The sequence below is a fragment of the Prunus mume genome, linkage group LG3 (genome assembly GCF_029339155.1).
Source record: "Prunus mume cultivar Tortuosa linkage group LG3, ASM2933915v1, whole genome shotgun sequence".
Classification (NCBI taxonomy): Eukaryota; Viridiplantae; Streptophyta; class Magnoliopsida; order Rosales; family Rosaceae; genus Prunus; species Prunus mume.
Genome location: NC_142700.1, coordinates 16,411,920 through 16,427,769, shown reverse-complemented (window position 1 = coordinate 16,427,769; position 15,850 = coordinate 16,411,920). Strand labels below are relative to the sequence as shown.

Here is a 15,850-nt window from a genome sequence, read left to right as displayed (position 1 = left end):
TTTGCAATTGTATACCAATAAATAATATGGCTTATTAAACTAAGAAGTTTGAAAGCGTGCACAAAACTTTGTTATTTGTCAAAAAGATGATACCTTTAATTTCGACCTGTCTTCTAGGGAGAGCGACCTGAAGACTAAATTCGCGCAATGGAACAAACAGAAAAGTAGTGTGTTAGTTGATTATATATCTATTAAATTCAGGCCTTGAAGACTAAATTAAAGGGAGACTTCCAGTCAGTTTCTTCCTCTTCTTCAGATCGCTTTTCCCTCGAGGAGAGGACATCATCTTCTTGGCAAATTCTGGTCAGACTATATTTACCATACTTTAAGACCACAATGTGAAAAGTATTACAACCAACCTCCAAATCACTGTAGGTGTAGCATCATTATTGGTTCAAATTATATTATGAACTTCTATTTATATTAAACAAAAATCTGGGATTCAAATATGAGACTTTTATTCTAATATTTGAAGGAAGTTGAGGTTTCATCCCAAAATCGATTCGTCAGGGGGAGTAGTCCAACTCCTTATAAGTCCTTGATAGGTTTCTCAACTTTCTAATATGAGACTTTTTACCTTTACATTCTCACACGCCTCTGCCCATATTGCGAATTTTCAAGCCTAACACGTGAACAACACATATTGGGGGCGTGGAGCACGTATGACCGTTGGGCTTTTACATGTGAGCAACCTACTCTAATATCATGAAGGTAGTTGAGATTCCACCAAAAACCAATTGGCCATGTGGGGAGTAGTCCAACTCCTTATAAGCCCAAAAGAAGATGTAAAGGAGACCCATTGGTTCAGATACAGGTCTCCTTTACATTGCATACTACAAGCCTCTATCTGTAAATACTGTAAGAATTCATGGGTATAACTTGCCCCTAAAAACAGGCTTGTAAGGAAAGGATGCCCATAAACTCTTAAACCACTATGTGATATACTATTTTTCTAATGTGGGATCTTGAGTCTTAACATGTCCATCCAACAAATGTTATATTAAATTTTATGGAAAATAATATTTAGGATACTTGGCTCAGTTGAATGTTCATCTAAATACATACACTTGGATATCATATTTTATGGACAATCTAGAATCATGTGTTCTGTAACATCCCACATCGACCAACGGAGAGGGGTGATGTGTCTTATATGTACAAGTCCGCCTCTATCTAGCACGAGACCTTTTGGGAGCTCACTGGCTTCGGAGTCATGGGAAATCCGAAGTTAAGCGAGGGAAGTTGCTCGTAAGTTCCTAGAAACAAAACCATGAGGGCAGAGATGGGGGCCCAAAGTAGACAATATCGTGTTATTGCAGAGCCCACCTGGGGTGTGACATGTCCCCACTCAATAAACAAGCAAAGCTCACCTGAATGATTGAACGAGGTTTATCTGTTCTGTTCAAACCATTTTGAGGAATCTAGTTTGACAGAGTTTCAGGTCCCATATCTTTGTAGCACCTTACAATCAGTGGTATTGAGAAATCATACTTTCAAGTTTCCCCCTGATTCACATCATAATTCAGAAGTCTGGATTGAGTTCACTCAACCTTTCTGTTTCATGAAATTGTAGGCTATAGTTTAGCTAGATTAAAACCCTTCAATTGGAACTCCTAACATATGTTTCAATTTCCTGAAAGTAAAACCACTTCATTTTGTTGCAGCGCTCTCATGACTGGATTTTATCTGTACAAAATTGCAACTCTAGATACTGTACTATCAGGTTGTGTATATAAAATGAAACATATAACTTGTTTCTGAAAGTGGTTCGAATCTTGTTTCATACCTTGAATTCATTGTCTACTGTACTTTTAATCGAATCCACGGGAGTGCAGGACTGACCCAAGTGTTAGACGGGACTCTTTTGCTTTGTTTTCTTTGTTTAGCTAAAAATTTCTTCTTTACTGGTGAGGGAGAAAAGGCTTTCAAAGCATGTGAAGTAACCCCAGTTTCTCATCAAAGCAGCAATTAGATGCATAAAAAAGTTTCATTTGAATGGGACATTCAACTGAGTTCTACACCTCTGTTGAAGAAAAAATGTGAACCTCCAAGCATAATTTCACCACCACTAATCAATTAATGGGGAAAAATTATATTGAAGGAAAATATGAACCTCCCAACGTAATTTCACCACCACTAATCAATTAATGGGGTTTTATTATTTTAGGTTCGACCCATTCGAGACGCAAGTCTCTTAATTACAATCCCTCGCTACAAGGGAAAACCCTTTGATTCCATCACAAAGAAACAGAATGTATGTGTTTGGTTTTGCGGCTGCTCCCAATTTCAACCACAGGGTGCCTATGTATCCCTTGCAGGAATCAAGCCACTCGTAGTTCAAAGATTCGCAATGAATAGATGACTCATTGCAAAAAGGGGGAATTTGAATGAATTTGATTGAGGAGTGTTTGAGTGAATTTAGCTGAATAAGCCAGGGATTCGATATGGAGTTGTGTTTGGGATGGTTGCATCTAGATTGAATCTCTAGATTGCCTACGTACCCTTTCAAAGGGATCAAACCAACGTAGTTCGGAATTGATTTGGAAATTAATGGGTAAGTGTGGCCCAATAATTTAGAATTTGTGTTTTTGGGACAATTTGGAGATTCTCATAGGTGGATGACCTATGAGAAAAATTAGAAATTAATGGGTAAGTGTGACCCACTAATTGAAAATTTGTGTTTGAGATATTTGAAATTAATCTCAATGAAATTTGCACGGGTAGATGACCTATGGGAAAAATTGGATGATTTTATACCATTCTTCTTTTTGTCAATGTCCAAGAAAGATAATGACCGATTTTGATGAACCCACTAATTCTCTACAATTGACATTTGCATTCAGGAAAATGTTTGGACGAATTTGGTTAGGATAAAACCAGGGATTCAAATTTAGTTGCGGTTGCGTCTAGTGGGATGCTAGACTGCCTACGTACTCTTGACGGGATCAAACCGACGTAGTTCCAAACTGATTTGTGTAAAGGTTTGGTTGATGGGAATTTGGTTGCGGTTGCGTCTATTTGGATGCTAGACTGCCTACGTACCCTTGATGGGATCAAACCAGCGTAGTTCGGAAATGATTTGGGTGGAGATTTGATTGATGAGAATTTGGTTGTGGTTGCGTCTATTGAGATGTTAGACTATCTACGTACCCTTAATGGGATCAAATCGACGTAGTTCCAAAATTTACAAATTAATGGGTAAGTGTGGCCCAATAATTTAGAGTTAGTGTCTTTGAGACGATTTGAAGGTTTTCATAGGTAGATAACCTATGGAAAAAATTAGAAATCAATGAGTAAGTGTGGCCCAATAATTTAGAACTTGTGACTTTGAGATAATTTGGGGATTTTCATAGGTAGATGACCTATGGGAAAAATTGGAAATTAATGGGTAAGTGTGGCCCACTAATTGAGAATTTGTGTTTGAGATATTTGAATTTAATCTCATTGGAATTTTCATGGGTAGATGGCCCATGAGAAAAATTGGAAATCAATGGGTGAGTGTAGCCCACTAATTAAGAATTTGTGTTTGAGAGATTTGAAATTAATCTCAATGAAATTTGCATGAGTAGATGACCCATAAAAAATTGGATGGTTTTGTACCACTTTTCTTGTTGTCAATGTCCAAGAAGAATAATGAGTAATTTCAATTATCCCATTAATTTTTCCGTATAATTGACAATATAATAGGATGTGAAGATGTTTAAAATTGATCAGTTTGGGCCTTGATAAATTTAATGGATAATTATTTAAATCATCCATTAAATATTATGGGCCTTTGAAAATCAATGGACAATTATTTTTGACAGTCCATTATTTTATTTCGGGCCTACGATATTTTGACTGGCCCATTTTTTTGGATATGTGAAGAAGAGAGAAAAGAAGGAAAGGAGAGAGAGAGTTGAAATAAACCCAAAACAGAAACTAAGGCTGACGCCACGTTCTATTTTTTTTTTTGGTCTTTTGACTTCTTTTTTCTTCTTTGAATTTCTTCTCCCTTTCGAAACAAAGTGGCTGACACCACTTCCCTTTTTTTTTACTCTCCTTCCCTTTGTTTTCTTTTCAGTGGAAGCCGCCCTTTTCTTTTGTTACTGCCATACATAACACCAAGCCAATTCCTCTCGTCTTTTTTTAGTTTTGGCTTTTGTTTTCTTTGCTTTTGGTTTGCTGCGCAACCAGAAGTTGCCAACAGGAACGTGGCTATCCTTTTTCCCTTTTTTAAGGATCTCCATCCTTTGTTTTGATTGTTTGCAAACAATCCCCAGATGAGGAATTCAAGGATGGGCTGCACAACGTGGCCTCCGTTTTCAAGCTTTGTTTCTCTCCTTTATGTGCATGCAGCTGATTTTTTTATTTGCTGTGAGATTAATCCCCCAATGTTTCTGTTTGTGGGTTTTGTACCCAAATTGGATTTGTCATCCGGAGAACTCAATGAATGAGCTTTGTGCCCAAAGCGGATATATCAGAGAGTATTTGATTGAGGGTTGCACACCCATGGTGGATTTTGTATCCAAGATTTGTTTGGGGTGTAAAAACCCAAACTTGTTTTGAGGGTGAAAACCCATATTTGTTTTCAGGGTGAAATACCCAAGCTTTGTTTCTGGGGTGCGAAACCCACTGTTTTGATTTCAGGATTTATTACCCAAAGATGGATTGAACATCCAGGAAATTTTGATTGAAGGGTTGCCACCCATTATAGATTTATTATCCAACAAAATGATTTAAAGGTTGCCACCCATGATGGATTCATCATCCAAGAGTTTGATTTGAGGGTTGCCACCCAATTAAAAGGGTTGCACCCAACATGGAGGACCTCAAGAGAGGAGCCTTGATTGCTTCTGTCACATTTCTTCAGCACTGCCGTGCATCCTCCATGTTCCCCAAGCCTTGTTGGCCTTTTTTTTGGTATCTCTTCACAGTCTGCCGCTGTGTTTTTTTTCTCTGCAGCCTCACGGCTACCTCTTCTCCAAGCCCTTATCGCCTTGCAGGCTATTTTTTCAGCCTCCCCCAACTTTTCTACAGCACATTCTCCCCTTTTCCCCTCCTTTACGTTCATGTCTTTTATAGGCAAAAGATGAACAGCAGTTGGGGAAGCACGTTTGCTAAGTGGGCAGCCTCTCTGCTGAATGGAGTTGCCAAAAAAATAAACACGATCTCTTCCCACCATTATATGATTATCCTCTTCCTTTATTTATCCCTTCCTTTTTTCTAGGGATAAGAATAGGGACAATCTGATACACACGTTGTTTGCCATTTGTTTTGAAAGCAAGTGTCATGTGGTTGTGGGAATCACCCACCCAACGTTATGGGGGTTATCTAAACCCACGATTTTTTTTTATAATTTTTTTTTTTGGTTCAACAACCTCTATTTCAGAAAACGGGTAAAATACTTAGAACCTGAGTGTACCCTTTTGTCCATACTCTCCAGGGAATCAACCATCTTGGCAAACCCTAGATTCCCCATATAATAGCTTACAATGTAATGATGATTACAATTAGTCTTTGTATAGTTTATTGGTCACAAAAACCTTATCTAATTCCAGAATACATAAAACAACAAAAAGTGAAAACAACAAGTCATCAATGTGATGTTTTCAAAGTACACAGCAAAGATCATGTGAACCTAATTTGTCCTACACGTTCGGGGTTCAGAATCATGACAAAGATAGTGTGTGTCTTCATGCATTTGACATTTGTGACACATGAAACCTATGTATTTACAAACTAGGCGGAAATTTCCATGAAATGAAGTTTTTATTATTAAACAAACCAAGTCCGATGATAAAAACCCATTCAGTCCTTAACTTAACCAAATGGGTGGTGTGTGTACAAACAGCTAAAAACAAACAGCTGAGGTATCATCGCTGCACTATCAAACAGCTGAAATTATATTCCAAGCCAAACTTGCCATCATGAACAGAGTTTTCACTGCACTATAAGAACCAGTAAAACCCATGTTCTTCTCCATAATTGTGTTATGTATGGATTCTTTCTAGTTCTGCAAAACCAATGTGCTTCTGCATATTTCGATACACCCATCTGAAACCTTAAAAAGGAAAAAAGCATTTATCTTATTTTCCTTTCCTTTACTAGACTCCCCCCATATGCATTGATTTTTCATTCTCTTGAATCCCTCCGTCACACTCTTGCAAAAACAAATTACGCCACACAAATCATGAATACCCTTCTTGTCACCATTTTCCTCTTGGTCATCCCCATCTTCTTTCTCATTACGAGAAGAAGAAAATCATCGAAAAGGCTTCCTCCGGGCTCATTGGGACTACCCATAATAGGGCAGAGCCTTGGCTTTCTTCGAGCCATGCGCAACAACACTGCAGAAAATTGGCTTGAACAAAGAATAACCAAGTATGGTCCTGTTTCAAAGCTGAGTCTCTTTGGCAAGCCAACAGTCTTCATTCATGGACAGGGTGCAAACAAGTTTGTATTCAACAATGATGGCAAAACCATTACCAGCCAACAACCTGAGTCCACTCGAATGATTTTAGGTGACCGGAACATATTGGAGCTGAGTGGCGAGGATCACAAGCGAGTTAGAAATGCTCTTATGGTGTTCTTGAAGCCTGAGTCACTGAAGCTATATGTGGGAAAAATGGATGAAGAAATCAGGAAGCATCTTGAGTTGAATTGGCATGGGAAGCAAAAAATAACAGTAAGTTATAGCGCTATAAAAAGCATTTGAGTAAATTACACTTAGCACTCATATAGGTTGGGACCATACCTACTGCAAAGGCGTTTAGCTGGCCAATTAGTTAAACAGATATGTAAATCTACACTTATTCGCTGAATGAAAATTCACATTTCATTAACAAAGTTTTTCCGTTGTTCATAGGTCTTGCCTCTCATGAAGAACCTCACATTCAACATTATATGCTCACTGCTTTTTGGGGTTGAACGAGGACCTCGCAGAGACGAACTCATTGAGTGTTTTCAACGAATGATAGAAGGACTGTGGTCAGTCCCTCTTAACTTGCCGTTCACGCGTTTCAACCGCAGCATCAAGGCAAGCAAGAGGGTTCAAAACATGGTTAAGGAACTAATTCGTGAAAAGAGGATGCAACTTGAGCAAAAAACTGCTTTACCACTCCAAGACCTTATCACTTGCTTGCTGAGCATTCGAAATGTTGACAATGAAGAAGAAATAACTGAAAAAGAGATCTTGCACAATATCATAATAGTTATGGTTGCAGGATATGACACTTCATCTGTGGTCATTACTTTTCTTTTGCGGCTTCTAGCTAATGAACCTGCTGTTTATGCAGCCCTTCTTCAAGGTATGCATATATAATCCCCCTACTCCTAAAATTCTACATGACATACGAAAAATGAAGCGTTTGAGTTTACCTTATTCCATTGGATCGCTAATGAGTTGGAACCTTTGTAATGTATTGATGCTTGTTCATTTGTGTTTGCAGAACAGGAAGAAATAGCTAGAAGCAAATCCTTAGGGGAACTTCTGACATGGGAAGACCTTGCTAAGATGAAGTACACATGGAGGGTAACAATGGAAATTCTGAGGACAACTCCTCCTGTCTTTGGTGGCATGAGGAGGGCTATGAAAGATATTGAGTATGGAGGATTCCTCATCCCTCAAGGGTGGCAAGTAAGTTCAAATTTATTATAAGCATGTATATATTTACAGAAATTCTCATTCTCATTCTCTTTCTTTCAAAAAGGTAGAAATATTGATGAAAATCCTAACATCGAATATTGCTAGATATTCTGGGCTATTCCTATGACACACAATGACGATAGCATATTCCCTGAGCCATCAAAGTTCGATCCAAGTAGGTTCGAGAACCAAAAATCAGTTCCACCCTACAGCTTTGTTCCATTCGGAGGAGGAACACGAATATGTCCAGGATATGAGTTTGCTAGGATTGAAATCCTTGTTGCAATCCATTATATGGTAACTCAATTCACATGGAAGCTATGCGCAGACAACAAGTTCAGTAGGGTTCCCATGCCAGTACCTACTCAAGGACTACCTATAGAAATCATGCCAAGGAAACAAATGTAATGTTAAGATGTTTGATCAACTTCAATACTTATCATGCTTGCTATACGAAATGTCTCAATGTGGAACGATATTATATGCTATTCATGCATTTAAAGCAATTAAATTCTATCGAGCTACCTCTAGAGGTTGTATATTACGTTACACGAAAACGTGCCACGAGAGCGTTTATGAGATCTACAGGGTCTGTATGCAAAAATTGAAAAGAAACCATTCTAATCTGTCTCTGTGATTTTAGACTAACCTTTCCAAACATTCTTTTGTTCTTTTATCAAGGGAAGGGGGGAATTCGAACTTGGAACCTTTTAATAACAAAAACGAAAAACAAAAGTTCTAGTTATATTGTCAAGTTTTTCTGTCTGATTAAATAAACAAAAACAATGAGGGAATAATTCCAGAGAACTTGGACACCCTTATACTAATTTCTTTAATTTATTTATTAAATGTATAGAAACAGTGAATTATACAACACATGATGTTGAACTATTACTTATTATATTACAAGTACTTTGCATTCTGTGCATTCTTTAATTGAAGTATAAGTGCACTTGTAAACCAAGAAGTCTGGTGGGGGTTTTGTTTCCAGAGTTCTAAATGGAATAGTTGACTTATAGGCACATGAGATACCCTCCCAGAAGACAACAAAAACATATTTAGCTTTCTTTGAATTGAAGATGGATAAAACTCCTGTTCTTTCACTCCACAAACAAAGCCTCACAAATCATGGATATCCTTCTTCTCATCACAGTTTTCCTCTTCCTCATCCCCATATTCCTTCTCCTTACAAGAAGAAAAAAGTCATCAAATAGGCTTCCTCCAGGCTCACTCGGGCTGCCCATAATAGGCCAGAGCCTTGGTCTTCTCAGAGCCATGCGTGCCAATACTGCTGAAAAATGGCTTGAACAAAGAATCAGAAAGTGTTAGAATTCTATGGTTGTATCTGTATTTTTAGATTTAAGAAAGATGTATATTCTGTTTAATTAATTTAAGAGATTTTGCTAGAGAGGAAGAAGAAGAATGAGAAGGCACTGTTCTATTACATTTTTTTACAAACAGTCGGCTTACATAGTGTGACTGAGAGAGAGAGAGAAATGTGATTCTTCTCTAACAGAATTACAGATGTCACCCTATGAGGTGCTTACACTTGTCATGCCAAATCTAAGCTAGAGAATCCATCTGGACTATAATCCAAAAGTTCTCATTACATCATATAAACTAGACATTAAGGAAAATGAGAAATAAGCCTTGGTGACTTCGGCTCTAAGAAATCAGGCACAAAAAGGATTATATTTCAACACTCCCTTCTAATCCTTTAGCTGATTTCACTCCAAGTAGGCTTCTCAACCTCACAAACCGATCCTTAGGCAGAGCCTTAGTCAAAATGTATGCTATTTGATCTTCTGTCTTGCAGTAGATGAGCTCAATTTCTTTTGCTTGAATGGCTTCCCTTATGAAATGAAATTTCCGGCTTATATGTCTTGTCTTCTGGTGATGAACTGGATTCCTTGCCATTGCAATTGCAGAGGTGTTGTCACATAAAATTGGAGTCCCTTCTATCTGTTCTTCACCAAAGTCCTTAAGAACAAATCTGAGCCACTTAGCTTGTGAAGTTGCTTCTGCAGCACTCACATACTCTTCGAGACAAAGCAACTGTGCTTTGCTTGATGGAGGCCCAAGAGAACATGCCTGAACCTAGTGTGAAGGCATATCCTGAGGTGCTCCTCATATCATCCTCACTCCCAGCCCAGTCACTGTCACAATACCCGATTAGAGTAGCTGTTTTCCCTTTTGCAAACTCAATTCCAAAGTCTAGTGTGCCTTGTATATATCTCAACACTCTTTTGGCAGTTCCCATGTGTCTCTTTGTGGGATTGTGCATAAACCTAGCAAGCAAGCTAGATGCAAACATGACATCTGGTCTTGTGGCAGTCAAATAAAGCAAACTTCCTATAATCTGTCTGAATTCACTTTCATCTGCTGCTTCACTTCCATCTTCTTTACACAGTTTCTCATTCACCACTAATGGAATTGCCACTGACTTGTAGTCTCTCATTCCAAACTTCTCAAGGAGTTTCATAGCATATTTCTTTTGGTGAATGAAAATGTGCTTATCAGTTTGTACCACTCCCATGCCAAGAATATGGTGCAACAAACCCAAATCTATCATCTCATAGTGTTGCATCATATCTTGCTTAAACCCTTCAAGCAATTTAGGACAACTTCCAGTATATATGATGTCATCTACATAAAGTGAGACAATGATAATACTTGAGGTGTCATTTGTTTTGATATAGAGAGTAGCTTCACTTAAACTCTTCTTAAAACCTGCAGTGTTGAAAGTAGGCATCTATTTCATCATACCAGGCCCTTGGGGCTTGTTTCAGTCCATATAGAGCCTTGTTCAACCTGTAAACCTTGGTTTCCTTGCTCTCTTGAACATATCCTTGAGGCTGTTCAACATAGACTTCCTCCTTTAGAATGCCATTGAGAAAGGCAGACTTCACATCCAATTGATACAAACTTCATTCCTTTTGTGCAGCAAGGGCAATCAAGGTTCTGATGGTATCTAGCCGTGCCACAGGGGCAAATGTTTCATTGTAGTCAATTTCGGGCTTTTGTGAGTAGCCTTTAGCCACTAGCCTAGCTTTATTCTTCTGCATAGTACCATCTAGGTTCAGTTTGACCTTGTAGACCCACTTAACACCAATTACTAGTTTGTCAAATGGCCTATCAACTAATTCCCATGTATTGTTCTTCTCAATCATCTCCAATTCAGCCTCCATTGCATTTCTCCAAGATTCATCCAAATCTGCTTCTTCAAAGTTGTCAGGTTCCATAATGCACATATTGCATTTTGCCAAGATGTCATTAATACTTCTCCACTTGTGAGGTGTGTGATCAAATGTTTGAGACCTATCAAGCATTTCCTCCCCTTGAGGTGCAATTTCTTCTTCCACTTGCATTTGAGTATCCAAGAACTGAGTTTGTTCATCCAATACCTCTGTTCAGTTTCTGCAGTACCTTGATTTTCATCTGACATAGGCATTCTCAACTCTGCATTGCTAGGATTCTCCCATTTCCATGAGGCTTCTTCATCAAAATAAACATCCCTAGACAAGATAATCTTTCTAGTCTTAGGATCATACAATCTATAGCCTTTTTCACAGAGTCCATAGCCCACAAAAATGCATTTGTGACTATTTTCTTCCAACTTGTGTCTCAAAACAGAAGGAATGAGCACATGACATATACATCCAAACACTTTCAAGTGTGCAATACCTGGCTTCCTTCCAGTGTAGGCCTCAAATGGTGTCATCTTCTTAAGGGACTTAGAAGGACACCTGTTGAGAAGATAGACTGCTGTATGAACAGCTTCTGCCCAAAACTCATATGGAAGACCCTTTTCATGTAGCATAGACTTTGCCATTTCTATTACAATCATGTTCTTCCTCTCAGCTACTCCATTTTGCTGAGGGGAATATGCTACTGTCAGCTGCCTTTGTATTCCATGTTCACTACAATACTCAAGAAATTCTTTTGACAAGAATTCCCCACCTCTATCACTCCTAAGAGATTTCACCTTATGTCCACTCTGCAGTTCTGTCATTGCTTTGAACTTTTTGAAGCAATCAAAAGCATTTGATTTATTTCTAAGAAAATAAACCTAAGCCATTCTTGTACAGTCGTCAATGAATAACAAGAAATACTTGTTTTCTGACATTGATGCAGTTTGCATTGGACCACAGATGTCAGTGTGAACTAATTCTAGTGGAAACTGAGCTCTCCAAGTAGATTCTGCAGGAAATGAGTCTCTATGCTGCTTTCCTAGCTTGCAGCCTTCACAAATTGCAAGATCCTTCTCCAGACTAGGCAATCCATGAACCATGTCCTGATTTGCCAGCAGCCTAATGCTTTGATCATTAAGGTGCCCCAGCCTTTTATGCCAAGTTTGCAAGCTGTGAGTCACACTTGCTCTCAGCACCAACTGAGTAGCAGGTACCATTGTGAGAGGAAAACACCTATTGCTAGTCATTGGAACCTTAGCTATAGGATTTTGCAGTGACCAATCATCAAAAATTGTCACCATTCCCTTTCCAAATACTAAGCAATACCCATGTTCCATCATCTGACCAACACTGAGCAAATTCTCTTCTAAACCAGGCACCAACATCACCTCTTGAATGTGTTTTCTGCCTGTCTTAGTTTCTATCACAAGTGTGCCTTTCCCTGCAACTTGAACTGTCTCTCCAGTCCCCATTTTCACCTTGGAAGTTACATCCCTTCGAATATCTACCAGTAGCCTTTCATCTCCAGTCATGTGGTTACTACAACCACTGTCCACATACCAAGAATTGTTCAACTTCACATCTGTCATGACATTGCATGCATAAAACAGTGTTCCAGCTTCTTCAACCTGATTGGCATAATTCACCTTCTATACAGATTGATTTCCATGACAATCTTTGACCATGTGTCCAAACTTTCCACATCCTCTGCATTTTGGTTTTCCCTCAAACCAGCACTTGCCATAGTGCAGTTTTTCACAGTGCTTGCAAGGTGTTTTGGTTCCTTCATTTGATGCATTTGGTTTGGGGTTAGAATTAGACTTGTTACTCCAATTCTTCCCATTTCCCTTCCAGTTCTTCTGAGACTTGTTACTTCCAGAAGAGCTTCCATTCTTGGAACTTTTACTCTCTATGTTCAGGCTAGTAAAAGCCTTTTCTGTGGAATTTTCAGTGTGCCTATCCAATCTGAGCTCAAAGTTCTTGAGGGATGCAACCACTTCTTGAATTTCAAGAGTGTCAAGATCCTTGGAATGCTCAATCACAGAACATATAGAATCATAAGATCTAGGCAAGCTAATAAGCAATTTCTGCACAACTCTTTCTCTAGATAACTCTTCACCATAACTTTTCATTTGATTAATTAGATCAAACAGTTTAGCAACATAAACAGAAAATGATTCACTATCCTTCATACGAGTGTATTCAAACTCTCTACGTAAGCCTTGTAGCTTGACACTTCGTACCTGTTTATCGCCTCTAAACTCCTGCTTCAGAATATCCCATGCACCCTTTGAGGTTTCTTCATTCACTATTCTGGGAAAAATTTGGTCTGAGACTGCACTTTGGATCAGCCCAAGTGCACGAGCATCCTTCATCAAAATCTCAACCGAAGTGGACTTCTCTTCTTCAGCAGCCATAGATCCTTCTTCCTTTCCTTTTCCCTTCTTTGGATCTGAAGCATCAAAACCATTTTCAACCAAATCCCACAGCCCATGAGATTTCAAAATGGTCTTCATTCGAATGCTCCAAAACTCATAGTTTTCTCCATTGAAAACTGGTGTGTGAAGCTTCAGCAGAGCTTGATCCTGCCATGTTAGACATCGGATTCAACCAAAGATACTTCGTGAAGTTTTGAGTGAGCTCAACGTCAGCTCAGCCAAAACACCAGCTCTTGATTCTCACAGATTCACGCCCAGCAACCAACCGAACCTGGCTCTGAGGCCATGTTAGAATTCTATGGTTGTATCTGTATTTTTAGATTTAAGAAAGATGTATATTCTGGAGATTTTGCTAGAGAGGAAGAAGAAGAATGAGAAGGCACTGTTCTATTACATTTTTACAAACAGTCGGCTTACATAGTGTGACTGAGAGAGAGAGAGAAATGTGATTCTTCTCTAACAGAATTACAGCTGTCACCCTATGAGGTGCTTACACTTGTCATGCCAAATCTAAGCTAGAGAATCCATCTGGACTATAATCCAAAAGTTCTCATTACATCATATAAACTAGACATAAAGGAAAATGAGAAATAAGCCTTGGTGACTTCGGCTCTAAGAAATCAGGCACAAAAAGGATTATATTTCAACAGAAAGTACGGTTCAGTTTCGAAGCTAAGTCTCTTTGGGAAACCAACAGTCTTCATTCATGGACAGGCTGCAAACAAGTTTATATTCACCGCTGATGGCAGTACCATTACCAGCCAACAAACGGAGTCTATTCGTATGATTTTGGGTGACCGGAATATACTGGAGATGAGGGGCAATGATCACAAGCGTTTAAGAAATGCTCTTATGTTGTTCTTGAAGCCTGAGTCACTGAAGCAATATGTTGGAAAAATGGACAAAGAAACCAGGAAGCATCTTGAGACGCATTGGCATGGCAAGCAACAAGTAAAAGTAAGTTATTCCTATCAAGAACTTTCAGTGATAGAATTTCAAAATAGAAAGAAAGTTGTAAGGGTTTTGAAATGATATAACTTTACTTCAAATGCCACCATTTGGTGAAAAAAGAGTTTACCCTGTTGTTCAACACTTTTTTTTTTCTTTTTCCTTTTTCTATCAGATCTTTTCAACCATGTTTTTCTGATCATAGGAATTGTGGCAGCCAAAGCCATTTTTCCTATCCACCTAACTGCATCCTGTCCCTAGAATGTGTGAAACAAGAGTTACCTAGCAGAAACCTCCCTGTATTGCCTTCTGCTCCTGTTTTTTCTTTTCAGATTAAAAAAGAAAATGAACTCAAAGCAACAAACAAAGATCAATGTCAATTAACAAAGGTTTCTAAATTCTATTGCTTGATAGGCCTTGCCCCTGATGAAGATTCTCACGTTCAACATAATGTGCTCTCTGCTTTTCGGGCTTGAACAAGGAACTTGCAGAGACGAACTTGTGGAGTGTTTCCAACAAATGATAGAAGGAATGTGGTCAGTCCCAGTTAACTTTCCGTTCACACGTTACAACCGCAGCCTCAAGACTAGCAAGAGGGTTCAAAACATGATCAAGGAACTCATATCCGAAAAGAGGGCGGAACTTGAGCAGAAAACTATTTCTCCACTCCAGGACCTTGTCACTTGCTTGCTTAGCATCCGAAATGATGACAACGAAGAAGTTATAACAGAAAAAGAAATCTTGCACAATATCATGCTAATCATGGTTGCAGGACATGACACTTCATCTGTTGTTCTTACTTTTCTTTTTCGGTCTCTAGCTAATGAGCCAGCTGTTTATGAAGCCCTTCTTCAGGGTATGCATATTAGAGGCAAGATTTTCAAATTTCCTGCATAAAAGGCACTGATCCAATGCAACTGATGCCCCTTGATTTGTGCCTTGCAGAGCAAGAAGAAATAGCTAAAAGCAAATCCCCAGGAGAGTTTCTGACATGGGAAGACCTTGCCAAGATGAAGTACACATGGAGAGTAGCAATGGAAACTATGAGAATAACTCCTCCTGTTTTTGGTGGCTTCAGGAAGGCATTGAAAGACATTGATTTTGATGGCTTTCTCATCCCCAAAGGGTGGCAAGTAAGTTCAAATGTACAATAAAGTGCTATTAGCATCCGTGTCCCATTTTCTTCCAGAAACGTACAACTGATAATAATATCCAATACTGTCAGATATGCTGGGCTACTTCTATGACACACATGGACAAGAGCGTTTTCCCAGAGCCATCAAAGTTTGATCCAACTAGGTTCGAGAACCAAGCATCAGTTCCACCCTACAACTTCATTCCATTCGGAGCGGGGCATCGAGTATGTCCAGGACACGAGTTTGCCAGGATTGAAATACTTGTTGTAATTCATTATATGGTAACTCAGTTCACATGGAAGCTCTGTGCAGACAACAAATTCAGTAGGGATCCCATGCCTGTACCTACTCAAGGACTGCCCTTAGAAATGAGGCCAAGGAAACCTTGTTAAGTATTAAAATGTTTTGTCAACTTAAATAGTTATCATGCTTTGTTTAGAAGGATAACGTGTCTTAATGTAAGTGATGTGTTAGCTATCTATATATGCCTTTGAAACAAGGTATGCAAAG

The 15,850-nt window shown here is 38.9% G+C and overlaps 2 protein-coding genes across 2 annotated transcripts; both read left to right on the top strand.

The window, feature by feature from the left end:
- The first annotated feature begins 5,832 nt into the window (after positions 1 to 5,832).
- Positions 5,833 to 8,168, top strand: LOC103326476 (beta-amyrin 28-monooxygenase-like). Its single transcript, XM_089048896.1, has 4 exons — positions 5,833 to 6,667; positions 6,848 to 7,289; positions 7,431 to 7,618; positions 7,733 to 8,168. The coding sequence occupies exons 1-4, from the start codon at positions 6,173 to 6,175 to the stop codon at positions 8,033 to 8,035; spliced, it is 1,428 nt and encodes a 475-aa protein (XP_088905022.1). The 5' UTR covers positions 5,833 to 6,172; the 3' UTR covers positions 8,036 to 8,168.
- A 587-nt stretch (positions 8,169 to 8,755) lies between these two features.
- Positions 8,756 to 15,821, top strand: LOC103326515 (cytochrome P450 716B1-like). Its single transcript, XM_089048414.1, has 5 exons — positions 8,756 to 8,949; positions 13,907 to 14,213; positions 14,619 to 15,060; positions 15,150 to 15,337; positions 15,430 to 15,821. The coding sequence occupies exons 1-5, from the start codon at positions 8,756 to 8,758 to the stop codon at positions 15,730 to 15,732; spliced, it is 1,434 nt and encodes a 477-aa protein (XP_088904540.1). The 3' UTR covers positions 15,733 to 15,821.
- The last annotated feature ends 29 nt before the right edge of the window (positions 15,822 to 15,850 follow it).

What these genes read in the sequence shown, in the direction of transcription:
- LOC103326515 (XM_089048414.1), top strand. Translation starts at nt 8,756, where the DNA reads ATGGATATCCTTCTTCTCATCACAGTTTTCCTCTTCCTCATCCCCATA. An exon ending in CTTGAACAAAGAATCAGAAA is followed by an intron (nt 8,950 to 13,906) that starts GTGTTAGAATTC and finishes ATATTTCAACAG; the next exon opens with AAAGTACGGTTCAGTTTCGA. An exon ending in TCATCCCCAAAGGGTGGCAA is followed by an intron (nt 15,338 to 15,429) that starts GTAAGTTCAAAT and finishes CAATACTGTCAG; the next exon opens with ATATGCTGGGCTACTTCTAT.
- LOC103326476 (XM_089048896.1), top strand. Translation starts at nt 6,173, where the DNA reads ATGAATACCCTTCTTGTCACCATTTTCCTCTTGGTCATCCCCATCTTC. An exon ending in ATGGGAAGCAAAAAATAACA is followed by an intron (nt 6,668 to 6,847) that starts GTAAGTTATAGC and finishes CGTTGTTCATAG; the next exon opens with GTCTTGCCTCTCATGAAGAA. An exon ending in TTATGCAGCCCTTCTTCAAG is followed by an intron (nt 7,290 to 7,430) that starts GTATGCATATAT and finishes TTGTGTTTGCAG; the next exon opens with AACAGGAAGAAATAGCTAGA.